General features: G+C 46.1%; 1 protein-coding gene across 1 annotated transcript; it reads right to left on the minus strand.

Annotated features, from left to right (window-relative positions):
- Window positions 1–12,306: 12,306 nt before the first annotated feature.
- On the minus strand, window positions 12,307–16,879 carry LOC120935635. Its single transcript, XM_040347685.1, has one exon. The coding sequence runs from the start codon at window positions 16,290–16,292 to the stop codon at window positions 12,660–12,662; it is 3,633 nt and encodes a 1,210-aa protein (XP_040203619.1). The 5' UTR covers window positions 16,293–16,879; the 3' UTR covers window positions 12,307–12,659.
- Between the last annotated feature and the right edge of the window lie 853 nt (window positions 16,880–17,732).

Raw genomic sequence — 17,732 nt, forward strand, 5'->3', positions numbered from 1 at the left:
GGCCCATACAGTGCAAGAACATGGAACTGTTTTTCAAGCACATCCAGTACACCAAGTATAACTGGAATATCTGTAGATAGTAGAGGCTCTGCAACTTGGAATGTAGCTAGGAAATACCAAGTGCTATTTTACATATGCGAATGGGATAGCCATGCAAAAGAATCATGTTACATTAAAAATAAATAGCGAGTCTGAAAGAAATAGGTTCCAGGACAGAAAATCTAGGCACACGAACCACTTGTTGACCTGAAAAAGATAGGATTCACTTAAAACCGAGACTGATTAAATATTTTGTGAAAGTGATGAACAAAGAAGGTGAAGGTTTTCATTATTTGAGACAGATGTTTCCAGGAATATATGATGCAAAGTTTAAGGAAAATTTTTTCGTCAATGACAAACAGTTTGAGGATCTGTTAGTGGGACCAGCAAATATCACCCGGAAAGGATATCATTGAACATTTTCTTAGCAAACTACATTCAGCTAGTTGACAAACTTCTTACAGCGCACAAGACCATTAAATGCAACATGTCAATGAAGAAGAAGAATTTTCTGCATTCACGCTTGGACTGGTGTTTGGGTATATATGACTGTGGTTAGGATTATAAAGTAAAACAATAAAAATGTAATACATTTTTAAACAGTGTCAGGATTCTGTTCAAAATAAGGGGAAGCATGTGCTAGGAAAAAGACCTGGCATTCCTGCCAGTACTTTACATGGGCGCATTCGTCAGCGCAGTAATGCGCACAGACACACAGGAAATGCATAAAGACACATTAGGAATGTGCACTGGTGCACACCCCTGCACACTCTCACCCAGGACTGGCACCAAACTGACTTTATAAGGGAGTCAGCAACCTCCAGAAATTTCTGGTTGATCTTTGGCTCTCTAATGCGTTTGTTCCTGTGTTTCCTGTATTTTTTGGATTTCCCATTAATTGACTTGGACTTCTACAGACTTTGCTTCTCTGTTTACCTGTGTATGACTCTGGTTTGCTTTCCTGGCCACTCTTCTGTCTTGATGTCCAAACCTGACACCTGTTCTGACTACGCTTCTGATGTCCACTCTGCCATTTCACCTGCTGCCTGTTAAAGTGGATGTAAAGCCACTCTCATCCTTTCTAAACTACTGCCATAGTGCTGATCTATAAGGATATAGATGCCTCCTGCATGTATCCTTACCTGTCAAATATCTCCCCTCTGCCTGTTATAAGAACTGAAAAACTGCAGATTCTGTAGGTGGATCTGTTGTCTGGAGATCGGTGGGTGGAGTCGTGATGTCACTAATTGACTTCTGCTATGATCACTAACATCCAGTCAAAATCCAGAAAAGTAACCACATGACTTCAGAAAAGGAGTGGGGGTGGAAATTGAAAAAAAATGCCTGTGTCCAGGCTAGTTAATGAGTGTAAATTACCTGTCACTCACAGCAAGGGGGCGGAACAGACTAAGGTTTTTCTCTGCAAGTCCGTTTTATTTCACTGAACAATAAAAGAGGATTGCTCAGAGCTGGATTAACTCTGTGTGGCAAGACTGGGCACAGATGATAGGAAATCTTATACTGTACATTGTGACATAAAAACAAAACAAAAACATTTGGGTTTACATCCACTTTAAGGACACCACTTGCCTTCTGCAACTGTGCTTTACCTGTCTTACCATCTGGGGGTTCCAGCGTCACTGCCAACTACCTAGGCATCCTATCCAGCAAGTCTCTGGCTTGACATTTCCACAAGCAATCTCCATCAGGCAACACATGCTTCTTTGAGCCAGGCACTTTGTTCCCACCTTCACGAGTGATTAGAACTTAGCCACAAGAAAAGCCCTCTCATCACTTTGGCCTCTCACCGTGTACATTATAAACTGTTTATATCTTTTTATTATATATACATTCTTTTTTTGACAAATACACATTTAGTGCAATACCAAGGATTTCCTAAGCACAATGGGTTAGCTAGAGACAACCCAGCAAAGGAAGTCTTGCAGCTCCCTCCTCTGACTGAAAACTCAGTGTAGCGCCCCCTTACTTTCAGTATGGGCACTATGCTAAAGTTAGTGGGGGAATGGGAGAGTTATTTTGCTTCCATTCATAATTTGTTAAATTTTGGGCTGCTGTCATTCCTGAACTGTCCTGTGGGTCAGTCTGCACTCCAGGGATGCGATCCCGTCCCTGGGCGTCAGTTGGCGCTTGAGGGGTTCTGGCAGAGCCACTTTTCCCCAGCAGCCAATTAGAGGAGTTTTCCCTCGAGTTTTCCCTCGACGCCATTTTTCTTGGTTCTTCGCGGGTTCCTGGTTCCAGGTGCGGCACCCACCTTTAGGGTGTGTGCACATCGCGGGCCCCACCACTATGGCCTACCTGGCCTGGGGTCACGCGCTACGCGGAGTTCCAGACTCTGGGCCCTCCTGGCCCGAAGTGACTGATGCTGTCGAGGGGCCCCAGTGACTTACTGGGTCCCCCTTCTACTGAGGAGATCCCAGGCTGTATGCCGTTCGGTGGGGGGTACGCTTGAGGAGAACCCGGAGGCAGGTTGTTCAAGAGGGCTTGAACGAACCATCAGGGATCTGGTGACCAGGACATTGACAGGTACACTTCAACTGTCACCCGGTGACCCTAACTTAATCTACTGGGAGGATTCGCTCAATCCATTTAGCTCATCCAAGTATTAGACCTGTGGCAGAGGTCCCTAGAGCCGGGTCTGTGGCAGAGGCCTGTTCCTCCCAGCAACCTAAAGTGACACTTCGGCTGCCAGGCTTGTGGCAGGAGTCTGTCCGGGGGCACTTCACCCACTCTGGCTAGAGTGGCGACGAACTATATCTACTACTACTGAGAGCAGGATTGCTCCCTCTCATATCCAGGCCTGATACTGAAAAGTTCTCTTGCTTCATCAACCTTTTCTCTCTACCTCATGTTGATGTTGGTCATGTTGGGCCGAGAATAAAGCATTCAGAAAACCTTTATTTGATGACTGGATATTCGCTTACTAATCTACTCATCAACTTCACCCCTAGACAACGGTAAGAGGTAACTTAATACGCCAATCCCAAAACAACCAGCGGCTCCTGCGGGGGTAGTGCTACATCAGATTTAGCAGATTCCTGATAGGTAATAAATCACTTCTCTGATAACTCATTCTAATTCTGTAAATAAGGAGCTTAGGTTCAGGCTCAGGTGAAAAGTATTCACGATAAAGATGTGAAAAATAGAACGTTGGCTGAATTGGCAACTTCATAAAACGAATATGCAATATTACTAATGCAATATTTATTATTTAACTGACAAAAATATTAAAATGTAAAACTCTGACTGTAATGAATAAGGAACGTGTAGAATCCACTAAACGTTTCCTTTAAAAAGTAAGCTCTGTTGTGCAGCACCATTTATTTGTAAAGCAATACAACATACATTAATAAAACAAATACTGTTAAGAGCCGGTTCACACTGGGGCGACTTGGGATCCGACTTGAAGTCGCCTCAAGTCGTCCCAAGTCGCGCTGTCGAGAAAAACAATGCAAGTGAATGGGAGCGGTGTTAATACACACGACTCCAGTCGCTCCGACTTCATAAGAAGTTCCTGTACTACTTCAATCCGACTTGTAGACGATTTGTACCCATTGATTTCAATGGAAGTCGCCTCCAAGTCTGATCCAAGTCTGATCACTGTCTTAACTGAAGCGACTTTCCAGGAAGATAACATACATTTCTCAGGCAAACCTCTCCCTCCCCTTCCTCCCCCTCCCTCCCCCTCCCTCCCCTTCCTCCCCCTCCCTCCCCCTCCCTCCCCTAGAGCTGATTGTTGTTTCATTGGCCACTGGAAAGTCTCCTGTCCTGGAGACGACTTCAAGTCGTGTTGTAAATCGCCCCAGATCGCCCTGTGGTTCATGCTCAAGTCGTGTCGGTGTCGCCTCTGAAAGTCGCGCTGGAAGTCGTGTCGCCCTAGTGTGAACCGACTCTCAATATTTCAGTTTCTTTACAAGTGTGAGCGCTGTTATATTCATTGCCATGTACAACTTTTTGCTTACTGTAGATATTGTGATGATGCCTTATCGCAAAGTTTGGAAATGGGCAATGAGGGTCTTTTTACCTTTTCCATGCTCCTCAGTTTTGCATACGTACACCCCCGTTTTTGTTTTCTATTGTTTAGACTTAAACCGTGTAACAGACTGAGAGAAGTGATGGAAAACATGAGGGGAAAATTACCAATGGCAACTGGAAACTAATCCAAAGGGGTTTAATAACATAAAATGTAAAGAACATTTATATGTTAAGTAAAATTAATAGGAAATCCACAGGACAACCAAGAGAGTGAAAAGAATGAAATGGAAAACAAAGGTATGGACTCACCTGGACAATGGAAAGGTCACTCTCATTATACAGCATGTTCCCTGGATCAAAAATGAAGGAAAATGGCAAAGTTGCAGGGAGGTAAGCCATGGAAAAAAATAGTATGCAGGCTGGCAAATGCTTAAGGATCATGAAGCAGCTGGAAATCTAATGCCATACTAAGATGTAAATTGTATAATGGATTTGTGAGCCAAGAAAGAACAGGAACACTTTGCTTACTATTTTTAAGCTATGGTTCATTTAATTGTGAATATTTTGCAGTTCAACTGACTCAGGATGGATATACTGCTGGATGACTACAATTAACATACAGAGCCAGATGTAGCCTGCCTGATCTAAGGGCAGGTCCAATCCTAGGGTCACAGGCGCCTGGGTGCAAAAATATTTCTGGCGCCCCCACAAGGGTGTGGTCATTTTACTAACTCCTCCCCTTTACAAATGTTTCTATGGCAATGACTCAACCACAGAGATGCTCCCCCATGAAGTCTTCATTACCCTGGGATCCTTACATGATCTCTTAACAATAAACAAAATACAGGAAGAGAAGCAGAGTACTTTATTGGGACCTGGAGAGGGGCCTCTCTGATGGACATAGAGAGGGCTTCTGTTAGAGAGTCTGTTAGAAAGAGCCCCCAGACATACTACAGACATGATACAGGAGACAGTCAGAGACTGCAGACATAGTACAGGAGATGGTCAGAGACTGCAGACTTAGTATAGAAGACGGTCAGAGACTGCAGACATAATACAGGAGATGGTCCGAGACTGCAGACACACAGTACAGGAGATGATCAGAGACTGCAGACACAGTACAGGAGATGATCAGAGACTACAGACATAGTACAGGAGATGATCAGAGACACATCAGTTCTGGACTGACACACACCTATACTCGAAACACTAGTTCTGGACGGACACAAACAAGGAGAGAAAGAGGGAGGGGAGAACTTTGCCACTTTGGCGCCCTCACCTATGCAGGCACCTGGGTGCAAAGCACCCTGTGCACCCTGCCTAGGATCGGCCCTGTCTAAGGGTGCAGTAAAAAAACAATTCAGGAGGACACACTATTAACACACCTTTATTTTATCATCTTCTACAGAGTTGCCACCTATCACATTAAAGCTCCTTTCACATTAGAATCCACCAAGTTGGTTGGAGTTTTGCCCCAACTGTGGGAATAGCTTTGTATATATTTTTCCCCCTAAGTGGTTGAACTGGATAGACTTTAGTCCTTCTTTCACAGAGTCCCTCCTTCAAATTTTTAACAGAGCTGCATCATCATGGCAGGAGGCAGAGGTCTGGATGGTAGCAGGACTTCTGTCTCCTTCTAAGTCCCAACGGGCAGCTGCTGGTTCCCGGAGGGCGTGCTGACGTCACGCTGACTAGTTTCAACAGCCAATAAGCGCTGTTTTCATCAGAGCTGGCTTAATTGACAACGTTGTCTTTTTTTAACTGTGATACCACTCTGTTTATCTGCCATTTTCTATATGTCTTTTGTTGCACTATACTTTTTCTACTTAATAAAATTCAGTGTTTTTTTCATAGTGTTCTAATCTTGGTCTTCTTTGGGGGAACTATTTTCTCTCGTTTTGTTGTCCCTTACATCAGTGTCCCCATCAGCAGTCCCCTTACATCAGTGTCCCTATCAGCAGCCCCCTTACATCAGTGTCCCCATCAGCAGCCCCCTTTCATCAGAGTGTCCCCATCACCAGCAGCCCCCTTTCATCAGAGTGTCCCCATCACCAGCAGCCCCCTTTCATCAGAGTGTCCCCATCACCAGCAGCCCCCATTCATCAGAGTGTCCCCCCACTCCACCCACTCCCACGTGTACTCACAGTTCTAAAGGCACCAGCTCGTTCCTCTCTCCAGTCATGTGATAAGTGACAAGTGATTAGGGGAGAGGAAGGAAAGTCTTTCGGCTGTCTATCTCCCCCTGCAGGCTGAAGGGAGCAGAAAGCCTAATCCTTTCTCCAGCAAGTGACGGCAGCTGCTCCTCCTGACACGAGTGAAATCGCGATCACTCACTGTCAGAGAGGAGTTACTCCAGGACTGCACCTGAGCCATCGGCCCACCTGGAAACACTCCCGGTAGTCCCGATGACCAGTACATGCCTGCCTTGAGTTAACATCATTTGTTTTCGTGGACCAGCCATTATCACCATAGCAAAGAATGATATTGTGCTGTGCAGTGGGGTGGATAGAGGCAGGGTGCTGTGCAGCATCTCTGAGGGTGTTTACTGAAACCCAGCCCCTCCACTTTTCCATACCAACATCACTAGTCCTGAGTCATGACTGAAATCCGGGGGGGGGGGGGGTTGCAGCTCACTCCAGAATCCCCCTAGCTCTGTTATCATACCTGCTGGTTAAAACCCCTATTGATGTGGTATACTTGTTTTGTAAAAACACAAATCTGAACTTGTAAAAAATAATTTTAAAGTTATATTAAAAGCTAAACTCTTTTTTTGTTTCATTAGCTATGACTAAGCACTAGTTTCAGTGCAAAACGCGTCAGAAGATGGGTTTTATTTTATGTTGCTGTGACTTGTAGTGCTGTCCTTTTTTTTAATAAAGGCTACAACTTGTTCAGAGTGCAGCTCTCCAGAAATATTTTTTTTCCTGCTTTGCTAAGTGCATTGCCTGCACCTGAGTTATCTGCAACGGAGGATATTCATCTGGGTTCCCACCTGGAGCGGCTACTCCCTTTTCCCAAAATAAAAAATATGTTATACTTATTTGCTCTGTGCAAAGATATTGCACAAAGCAGTACCTTACCTTTTCTTTGGCAGTCCCCTCCTGCAGGTGCACCATAGCAAGTCATGTGGTATGTTGGAACCCTTGCGGGCGCACTCCTGTACCAGCCCGTGTTCGTCTATAGACACACATGTCTCAGTCTTGTCCAAAGCTCCCTCATCACAGGATTAAACTGATAGCAAAATGAGCCGCTGCTGCCTTTGCCTCCTGTGAGACTGGCAAATCAGCAGAGCAGTGCTGTAGACCGGACAGGGCTGGACCATGAGACGAGTTGGGTAATTCTTTAGGGACATGGGGGTGTTTAGAAGCTAATGGGACTTTTTTTTACCTTAATGCAGGGAATGCTTTAGGGTAAAAAAATGTTTTACTTTAGAACCACTTTAAAAGTATGACAATGCTCTCTGTCACTGGAAAATTAGAGGAAGGTTGCACAATACAGAATCATGTGGCAAAAGTTTTTCTTTTGGACGAAAGTTATTTTCCTGTACAGAAATAAGGTTAGCAGCAGAATACCCTCATAACATTTTTTTCTTGCCAGATACCATTGTCTTTCCGTAGGGTAATAAGCACACAAACGCAGAAAAGAAAAACCATGTCGCCAAAGTAGGTCTATGACATCACAAGCATCCCTGTCCAATTGCATGTGTGTAGCTATGGGGCAGACTGAGTTTGGAGTGTGGACAGACACAGAGGGGTAGGGGCGGGAGGAAGATGAGTAAATTGAGCCTTTCTCATATATGTGTGGGGGTGGGGGGGGGGGGATTGTTAGTGCTGGCTTTGGGCAGTGTGCCAGCGCCTTGAGGCGATTAAGTTCGCATTTGTTTGCGCTATATAAGTTTCTCACTCACTCACTCTGAAAGGGAGTGTAATGCCCTGTACACATGATCGGTTCATCCGATGAAAACGGTCTGATGGATTTTTTCATCAGATATCCGATGAAGCTGGCTTTCATCAGTCTTGCCTACACACCATCAGTTAAAAAAACAATTGTGTCTGAACGCGGTGATGTAAAACACAACGACGTGCTGAGAAAAATGAAGTTCAATGCTTCCGAGCATGCATCGACTTGATTCTGAGCATGCGTTGATTTTTAACCAATGGATTTCCCCACAGACGATCGTTTTTTTCTATCGTTTTTTTAACCATCAGATAATTTTAAAACAGGTTCTACGTCTTTTCACCGATGGGAAAAAAACTGATGGGGCCCACACACAATCGGTTCGTCTGATGAAAATGGTCCATCAGACCGTTTTCATCAGACGAACCGATCGTGTGTACGCGGCATAACACTCTTGGCCTACACAACTGCAGCCAGCAATCCTGCTAGGAAGCCATAGTCCGGTCTGAATAATGTGTCCAGGTTTCAGGCAATTTGAAACCCAGACGCATGATTCCAAAACCTGAACTTTTCTGTGTGAATCCCGGACAGATGGCAACCCTAGTCAGAGCGCTGCCATTCAAGCAAAAATTTACATCAAGCACAAATCTTTGCCCTAAATTTATGAAGAAAGGTGATTTATTTGCAAAATGTTATAACAGAAACGAAGAAGAAACATTTTTTTCAAAATTTTTAGACTGTTAGTTTAGTCTCTTTTAGTTTATTTAGCAAAAAATTAAAAACCTAGTGGTGATTAACCACTTCAATACCATGCACTTTCGACCCCTTCCTGTCCAGAACAGTTTTGATCTTTCAGCGCTGTCGCATTTGAATGACAATTGCGCGGTCATGCAACACTGTACCCAAACTAAATTTTTATAATTTTCTTCCCACAAATAGAGCTTTCTTTTGGTGGTATTTGATCACCTCTGCAGTTTTTATTTTTTGCTAAACCAACTCAAACAGACCGACATTTTTGAAAAAAAAGATGGTTTTTATTTGTTTCTGTTATACAATTTAGCTTTTTCCTTTACTGACGGGCACTGATGAGTCTGCTCTGATGGGCACTGATGAGTTGGCACCGATAAGGTGGCACTGATGATGAGGCACTGATATGTATAATTGATGGGCACTGATAGGCAGTACTGATATGCAGCACTGATGGGCACCGATAGGTGGCACTGAAATGCAGCACTGATGGCCACTGGCAGGCTGCACTGATGGGCACTGACAGGTGGCATTGATGGGCACTGACAGGCGGCACTTATGGGCACTGACAGGCAGCACTGATAGGCAGCACTAATGGGCACTGATAGGTGGCACTGATGGGCAATAATTGGCACTGATAGGTGGCACTGATTGGCACTGAAAGGTGGCATTGATGGACACTAATAGATGGCACTGATGGGCAGCACTGATTGGGCAGGTACTGGATAGGTGTTAATGCTGGGCAATGATTGGCACTGTGATGGACACTGATTGACACTATGGGAACTGATTTGCACTGTGGTGGGCACTGATTGGCACTTTATTGGGCACTGAGAAGGGGTTATGACTGTGCACCGATTGGCAGCTGATGGGTACAATTGATGGCGACTGTGCTGATAATCAATGTGCACAGACCACCCCTCTGACAGGGAGAGCCGCCGATCAGCTCTCCCTGTCAGCGCGAACTGAGGAATGTCGTTTACCGACACTTGGTGTCAGGGAACTAGCAGCTCCAGCAGCCGATTTGCGCTACGGCGCGTGTCCGTGCCCAAGCACGGTGCGTGCATGTGCGGTTCTGCCTTTCGGCGCGGTTCTGCGTTAAGGCGCGGCGTGCACTGGCGCGCTCGTCCACGCGCGCATCCACGCACACCAATCAAGGCTCAGCTCTGCCTATTTAAACCAGCCCCTAGCCTATGGTGATTTAGATTTGTAATGATTCACTGGTATAATCTGTGGAAATAAGCAAAGACAAACGAACACACACTCACTCAGCTTCTGGGGGCTGGAGCTGTAGGAAAAAGCAGACACACACACAGATGCAGGGGGTAAAATGTGAGCAGATGCTGATGGCAATCTTCTCATCCTTAGCTTTATTCTCCTTATGTCGTCACAGAATACACACCCATCAATCCCTCCCAATAACCCTTTACTCCACCCATTTACCCTCCCATTCTGTTAATCCACATGGCAAAGTCTTTGTTTCATCATAAATGATAGGGGTCTCTCGATCAGAACTGCAAGGATGTAGTGAGGTGGGCTGGAAAGGGGCATGTCCAGGACAGGAGGAAGAATATGACAGTCATTCGTTGGGAAATAGTTCCAGCAAATCGCCCATTTAGAAATCCATACACAGGAAACCAGCACGTTGCCTTTTAAGGGAAAAACAGTCCAGGACACAAATTCCTTTTCCATCTCCAAAAGGCAGGATGTAGCAAAGTCACAATTTCCTCTTGAAATGATCAGGAATGCATGGAAGAGTTAATTACAATGGGGGATGGGGAAGCTTCATATAGCATATATCATTTCTAATATAAACTATTTTCAAGGAAAATAAACACTTATTGTGATACATATATTTCACACATACATAAATATACTTATATATAAAAAGGTATCAAAAATAATATGAAGAATAATACTAAACATTATTAATAATTCTAATATAAAGATTAGCGCAGCTTATCAAATAGGCATTATTACAGAAATCTATCACAATCCCCCCTATAAGGTCTATTTGAAAAGCAACATCCCTACATTCTCTTTGCCCTTTCTTTCACTTGAGAATGTTGTAAGCAGTCTCAACAGTCAAGGATGGTAACAGAGGATAAGGTCCTTCTTCTACTTTCTTCAATGAATCTCCTATTTCACCCAAATTTACAAAAGTAGGAGTTACCTCTTCAGCTGCTTTCCCTAACAGTTTCTTTATACAGGGCAGAATACAATAAAACATCACCACAACCAATATAACCAAAATCAAAATTGCTATACCTATTTGAGTACAAATGCGTTGCCACCCTTTCATCCATCCAAAATACTGGTCCCAGGGATCTGTCAACCCAGAATTTCTTTTTAATTCTTTGGAGAGTTCCTCTAATTTCTTAATGGCCAATGTTACCTTGCCATTCGGACCTGTATTGTCCGGAATGTACGTACAACATGTACTTGTACCAGGTAAGATTTTACATACACCCCCCTTTTCAGCTAATATCATGTCTAGGGCCATGCGATTTTGAAAAGTCATCCGTGAAGTGGCTTCTAGTTGTTCAGCTATTCCCTGGAGTGCATCCCTGGTGTAGTTAACAAACCTCTGTTGGTTATAGTAAATATAATTAATCCAATCCACATTCTTATTTATGGTGATTAAGGGAATCAGGGACTCAAAACCGGCAGCTACTTGATCTCTAGCTTTAAACTCATCCGGGACCCCCCTTGGAACCCCTATGGCATCTATATATACATGAGGGTCAAAACTACCTGCTGGGGCACTTCTACGTTCTCTATTGGGGTGCTCCCCTTGTGTGACTAGGTCCTCTACAGAAAAGATGTGCAAGGGCATTATGACTTTAGCAAGTGCACATTCCCCTGTCCACTGGTCAGTTAATTTAGCCCTAATTTTCATGTCACCACAGATCCAATACACATCTCCCAGAGATTGTATTGGATTTTGAACTAAATCTGCAGATACACTACTGTATGAAGCACAGTAACCCTCAGAGAAGTTACCTAAGAACCTCCCTGCTCCCTGGTATTTCCTATAACATGTGTAATTACCGGGATATATAGTGATACCTTCCCCAGGCCTTGCTGTTTGAGTTATTTTTGGGTATTCCTTTTTCCATGTTTCACACTGGGAGTGATCAGTAGTAGTGTTGGTAAACAGGCTCAGAAAACACTCCTCTTGAGTAGGAGGTATGTTTAATGGTACTGTTCCCAAATGTGGTTTAGCTCCACTGCATACGTAACAATTGGATCGGTTATGCTTCAATGCACTATACCTCATCCATTCGAGCCACAAGTTGACATCCGAGAAACCAGTCTCAGCTGCCATTGTGTCTTCGAATGTGGGATCTGCTATGGCCTCTATTTCTCCTAGGGTGGTTTTATGTACCTGTACCTCAGGGGATCACTTGATGCTTGTAAGGCCTGCCATTCAGGTGAATTATACATGTCTTTAAGTTGGAACGGTACTATTGGTCCCCTATCCCCTACAGGTAATGGTATTGGTTTCCTATCCTCTTCACTATACCGTAACCCCATATTATATGTGCCTGCATCCCCAGGACTGGGATTCCTTATGGTTAGGGTAAGTTTCATGTTATAATCCGTCTCACCAGCGTACCATAAAGCTGATTTTTTCAAGGTTAGTCTATCAAGTAATGGCTCCCCATATTTGTCTTTTTTACTCAGAGCATGCTGTGGTCTGTTTCCCCAGTCATCACCTGTATTCCAACCCACAGATCCCCAATCATTACAATCTTCAGTTGCATCACATAGATATATGTCTCCGCGGACACTAAACACCCGTCGGTTCGTATGACACCAATACCACGCAACTGGAGGATATATATCACAGTAATCAAATATAAAGGTAGTCACATGTGTGTCTGATGAATTATACCAGAATTGCACTATCTGTTCTGTTTTCCTAATAGCCACCTCCTGTGTGTACACCACTGTCACTGTAAAAAGAAGGATATATAACTTCATTCTGATGCGGGTAGGTCACAATCCTCAGGAACTGGAGCCTTTTTGCAATGGGATGCGTGTATCCAAGTGTTCTTTCCGGCCAACTTTACTGAAGTAGCTGTTGTCAGCAACACTTGAAATGGACCATCATATCTTGGCTCTAGAGAATGTTTTCGGAGGAACTTCTTAACCATCACCCAATCACCAGGAAGTATGCTGTGAGTACCGGTATCTAAATCAGGATCTGGAATGGAAGAATATACTCGTGCATGGATATTAGTTAATTCTTTGGCCAGAGCCGTCACATAATCTACCAAAGTATCAGACTGTAATTGCAACTGTTGCGGGTAGTAACAACCTAACCTGGGAGCTGTACCAAACAAGATTTCAAAAGGGGACAAAGAATACTTCCCTCTCGGGGAGTACCGTACACTGAATAAAGCTATTGGCAAACTTTCTGGCCAGGACAGACCTGTATCTTTGGCCATTTTCAACATTCGGGTTTTAAGTGTCTGGTTCATTCTTTCCACCTTCCCACTACTCTGAGGATGATAAGGTGTGTGAAATGCTAACGTGGTACCTAGGGCCTTCCATATTTCTTTTGTAATAGTAGCAGTGAACGCAGGACCTTGATCACTTTCTATAACCTCGGGTACCCCAAATCTGCAAACCACCTCCAAAAGTAGCTTTTTAGCTGTGGTTTTCGCTGTCTGATTTGCAACTGGATATGCCTCGGGCCATCCTGAGAACATGTCTACAACTACCAGGGCATACTCGAATCTACCACTCTTTGGCATTTGTATGTGGTCGATCTGTATTCTCTGGAAGGGGTAGAGTGGTCTGACTGAATGTTTCGGGGGAGTTTTCTCCAGCCTTCCGGGATTGCATGCTAGGCAGGTGTGGCAGGACTTGCAGTACTGGTTAGTTAAAGTAGTAATTCCTGGAGCTACATAATGTTTGTTTATGAGCGAGTTCATCAAAGTCTTTGAGAGATGGGTTGGCCCATGGGCCCACTGTACCACAGCTGGGTACAAAGCTCTGGGGAGACATGGGCGGGTTCCTACAGTCCAAAGGTCATTCATCCGTACTGCTCCCATCTTATTCCACGTAGTTTTCTCTTGGTCTGCAGCGTCTGTTTGAGTCTTTTTAAGTAGGTCTGTGTGTACCGCTTCTGGTTGTGGATGGTGTATCCCCACAAAGTCTGTGGTTTGAGCCTCTAGAGGGGTCATGGCTGCTTGTTTTGCTGTTTCATCGGCAAGGTAGTTTCCTCTGGCTTCTGGTGTGGTTCTCTTTCCATGGGCTTTAACCTTCAGTATTGCTACTTGTTCAGGGAGTTGGAGTGCTGTCAGCAGTGCATCTATTGCCCTTCCATGCTTCACCGGGGTACCGGCTGTAGTCAAGAAGCCGCGAGTCTTCCATATAACTCCAAAGTCTTGGGCAACGCCCAGTGCGTACCGCGAATCAGTATAGATGTTTGCTGTTTGTCCTTCTGCAATCTGGCAGGCTACTGTAAGGGCATAGAGCTCAGCCTCTTGAGCAGACATGGATGCTGGGAGCGAGGCGGCTTTCATAACTACAGTCTCTGTGGTAACCGCATATCCTGTATGGTAATTGCCGAATGAATCTGCAAATCTGGAACCATCAACATACAAGGTGAGTTGAGGATCTTGGATCGGTGAATCCAGGACAGAGGGTAGATGGGTGGTTTCCGCCTTCATGAGTTCAAAGCAATCATGTTCATATTCATCCAAGGTAGGGGCAGGTAAGTCTGTGTTCTCTTCTTCCTGTTCGTCCAGAGACATATCACGATTTCCCCCCTGGACAAGAGGAAGAAGGGTAGCGGGGTTCAGCTGCTGGCATCGAAGCAGTGTGACATTGTCAGGCAGGAGAAGAGAGCATTGCAACCGAAGGTGCCGAGCAGAGGAAATATGCTTGGGCTGCACTTGATTCAAGATGGCAGAGATATCGTGAGGGGCAAGCAGCTGTAGGGGATACCCCAAAACAATATCTGAAGTTTTGTCCAATAGGGCCTGGGCAGCAAAAACAGCTCGGAGACAAGATGGGCCTCCTCTAGCGACAGAGTCCAGGCGGGCAGAATAGTAACCAATGGGGCGGTTACGGAGTCCATAACTTTGTGTCAGCACCCCTGAAGCGTGTCCTTGGGTCTCAGAAATAAACAACCTAAAGGGCTTTCCATAGTCAGGAAGACCAAGTGCAGGAGCAGTGCTGATCGCCTTTTTCAAAAGGGAAAAGTTAGTAAGGGCTTCTTCGGACAATGCAAAGGGGACACACGGCAGGTTGTCATATAGTGGCTGCATGAGAAGGGAGGCCACAGGTATCCAGGCTCTGCAATAAGAAATCAGTCCCAAAAAAGCATGTAGGGCCTTAGCGCTGCTGGGGGGTGAAAGGGCTTGGATGGCTTCAACGCGCTGTTGCGTAATGTGCTTCGCGCCATGAGATATGCAATGTCCCAGGAAAACAACACGGGGAGAGCACCACTGTAACTTCTCTTTCGAGGCCTTGCATCCTTGTTGAGACAGGTACACCAGAAGGCTGACAGAAGATTGTTCCGCTGTTTCCTGAGAGGGGGCACAGACGAGCAAGTCATCCACATATTGAAGAACCACAACCAGGTCCGGGTGGGGGTTAGGCCAGTTGGAGAGGATGAGGGACATGGCCTTGGTGAACTGGTTGGGTGAGTTCTGGGCGCCTTGAGGGAGAACACCCCAGGTATACTGCTTTGAAGCATGTGTGAAGGCAAACAAGTACTGACAGGAGGGGTCCAATGGGACACTAAAGAAGGCATTTGCTAAATCGATGACAGTGAAAATCGTTGCAGATGGGGGAACCCCTGACAGAAGAGTGTGTGGATTGGGGACAAGTGGTGTCTCCAAAACGGTGGCCTCGTTCACTGCTCTAAGATCCTGTACTAACCGAAACTTATCCGGGTGACCCTTGGGGGTCTTCTTCTTAATAGGAAACAATGGGGTATTGCAAGGGGAAGTACAGGGTATCAGGGCACCATTTCCCAACAAAACTTCAATTTGCTCAGAAATTGCCTGAGTCTGGACAGGTTTGAGGGGGTATTGTGCCCTTCTAGGAAGAACAGCTCCTGGCTTGAGAAGGACTACCACCGGGGGAACTGACAACCTACCTACATCCTCTGGGCCAGTGGACCAGAGGCAGGAGGGTATTTGATCAAGGAAATGGTCAGGGATAGATTCCGGCGGGACCTGCAGGGACATCAGGATGGGGAGGGAACATAATGCTGACGTGTCACCCTCACTCAGGGCAGTGGACACGGAGATGGACCCGTCAGCATTATACATAATGGAGGCCTGAAGCCGGGAAAGAACATCCGCCCCCAAGAGATTGAGGGGACAGGTGTTCGAAACCACAAATCTAGCCAACAATGCGGGGGTAGTACCCACCTGTAGAGGTCTCGTGAGAGGGCTGGACCGAGACTGACCGTCCACACCCACGCAGGACACATCTATAGAGGATAAGTAGGAGGGGTCAGGGATTTCTGCCTCCCGAATGACGCTACGACAAGCCCCTGTGTCCACCAGAAAGTTGGTGGGGCGGCCCTCTATTGGGATCAAAATATTTGCTAGAGGACCCGCCCCTGACCGGGTTGTGGCGGCCATCATTGGAAGGGAAGGGGAGGAGGCAGAAGACACAGGGTTGCCGTATTCCTATGCGAGGGGTTGAGGGCGCTCCCCTCGGGGAGAAGGAGGAGGGAAAGCCCTGGCATTTGGACGCTGATCATACCTGTGGTCAGGGTATTGATCATACCTGGAGTCCGGGTATTGATCATACCTGGAGTCCTGGTACTGATCATTCCTGGAGTCCTGATTCCGATCGTATCTAGAATCCTGGTTTCGATCATATCTATGGTCAAACTGGTTCCGATCATACCCATGGTCATACTGGGGGGGGTTACGGCTAAACCGTCTGGGGGCCCTACAGTCCCTCCGGTAGTGACCCTGAACCCCACAATTAAAGCAAGTAATCATAGGTCTCCGAAACAGGCTGGGAGCCACAGCCAGTGGGGGGTCGGGAGCCACAGGTAGTGGTTGGGCGGGGGCTACAGGTAGTGGTTGGGCGGGAGCTACAGGTAGTGGTTGGACGGGAGCTACAGTCATCAGGGGCGTCACTTCTGGGAGTGATTGCTGTACTTCCAAACCTCTTGCAACAGGCAATAAGGCGTCTAAGGATAAAGTCCTATACTCTGGGCGGGCCACCATCAGTCCCTTCTGTAATGGTTCTTTCAAACCTGCGACGAAAGCACTTGACAGCATCTGGTAATGAGTTTTGGTATGTATAGAAAATCCTAGATCATTAAAGACCTGATTGAGTCTCATGTAAAACTTTTCCACCGACTCTGTCGGGCCTTGTGTCACATCCTGAAAGCAAGTGGACTGATCTGCTAGTTTACCCCTAGCCCAGTCCTGCAGCTGTTCACAAAACACAACCCCCGAGTTATATGAGACGTCGGAGTCTAACCGGGAATCATTAAAACATTGCTCCATTAAGGGCCAGTATGCATCCCCCGCTTTAATTTCACACAAGCTAGCTAGATCCTTCCATGCCGATGAGTACGTCTTTTGGATCTGTGCAATTCTCCTATAAAACGGCATGGGGTGTAATTCTGGGTCGGGGAGAGAGACTACAAGGGTGGAGGCTTGCGAGGGGGAAAAGGAGGCATACCTGAGCGGAGCGTCAGGCAGCATCCGGGCAGGCCCCGAGTTCCAGGTTATCTCGTCCTTCAGGCCCTGGGTTGTACACCGCTCATCAGTACCTTCCCATTCAGAGCCTGCTAGGTCATAGCAAGGTAGGCTGGGGTTTAGGGAAAGGGGTGGGGGTGGTAGTGATGTAGGAGGGAGCAGTGCCCTTGCAGGGGTGGATTGAGGAGGCCCTGGCACTGGAGCAGATTGAGCGGAGGCAGCGGATGGCTGAGCCAGTGAGCCCGACACTGCAGGCATCACCGGAACAAAGGCCGGTGGGCAGTAGTAGCTGCCATCTACGTTCAATACTGGATATAAGGGACAGATCGGTGTGGGTGGGGGGGTTGCAAGACAGGAGGCGGG

The sequence above is a fragment of the Rana temporaria genome, chromosome 4 (genome assembly GCF_905171775.1).
Source record: "Rana temporaria chromosome 4, aRanTem1.1, whole genome shotgun sequence".
Lineage (NCBI taxonomy): Eukaryota > Metazoa > Chordata > Amphibia > Anura > Ranidae > Rana > Rana temporaria.

Excerpts from the sequence above, each read along its gene's own strand:
- LOC120935635 (XM_040347685.1), bottom strand. The coding sequence starts at position 16,292 with ATGATGGCCGCCACAACCCGGTCAGGGGCGGGTCCTCTAGCAAATATT.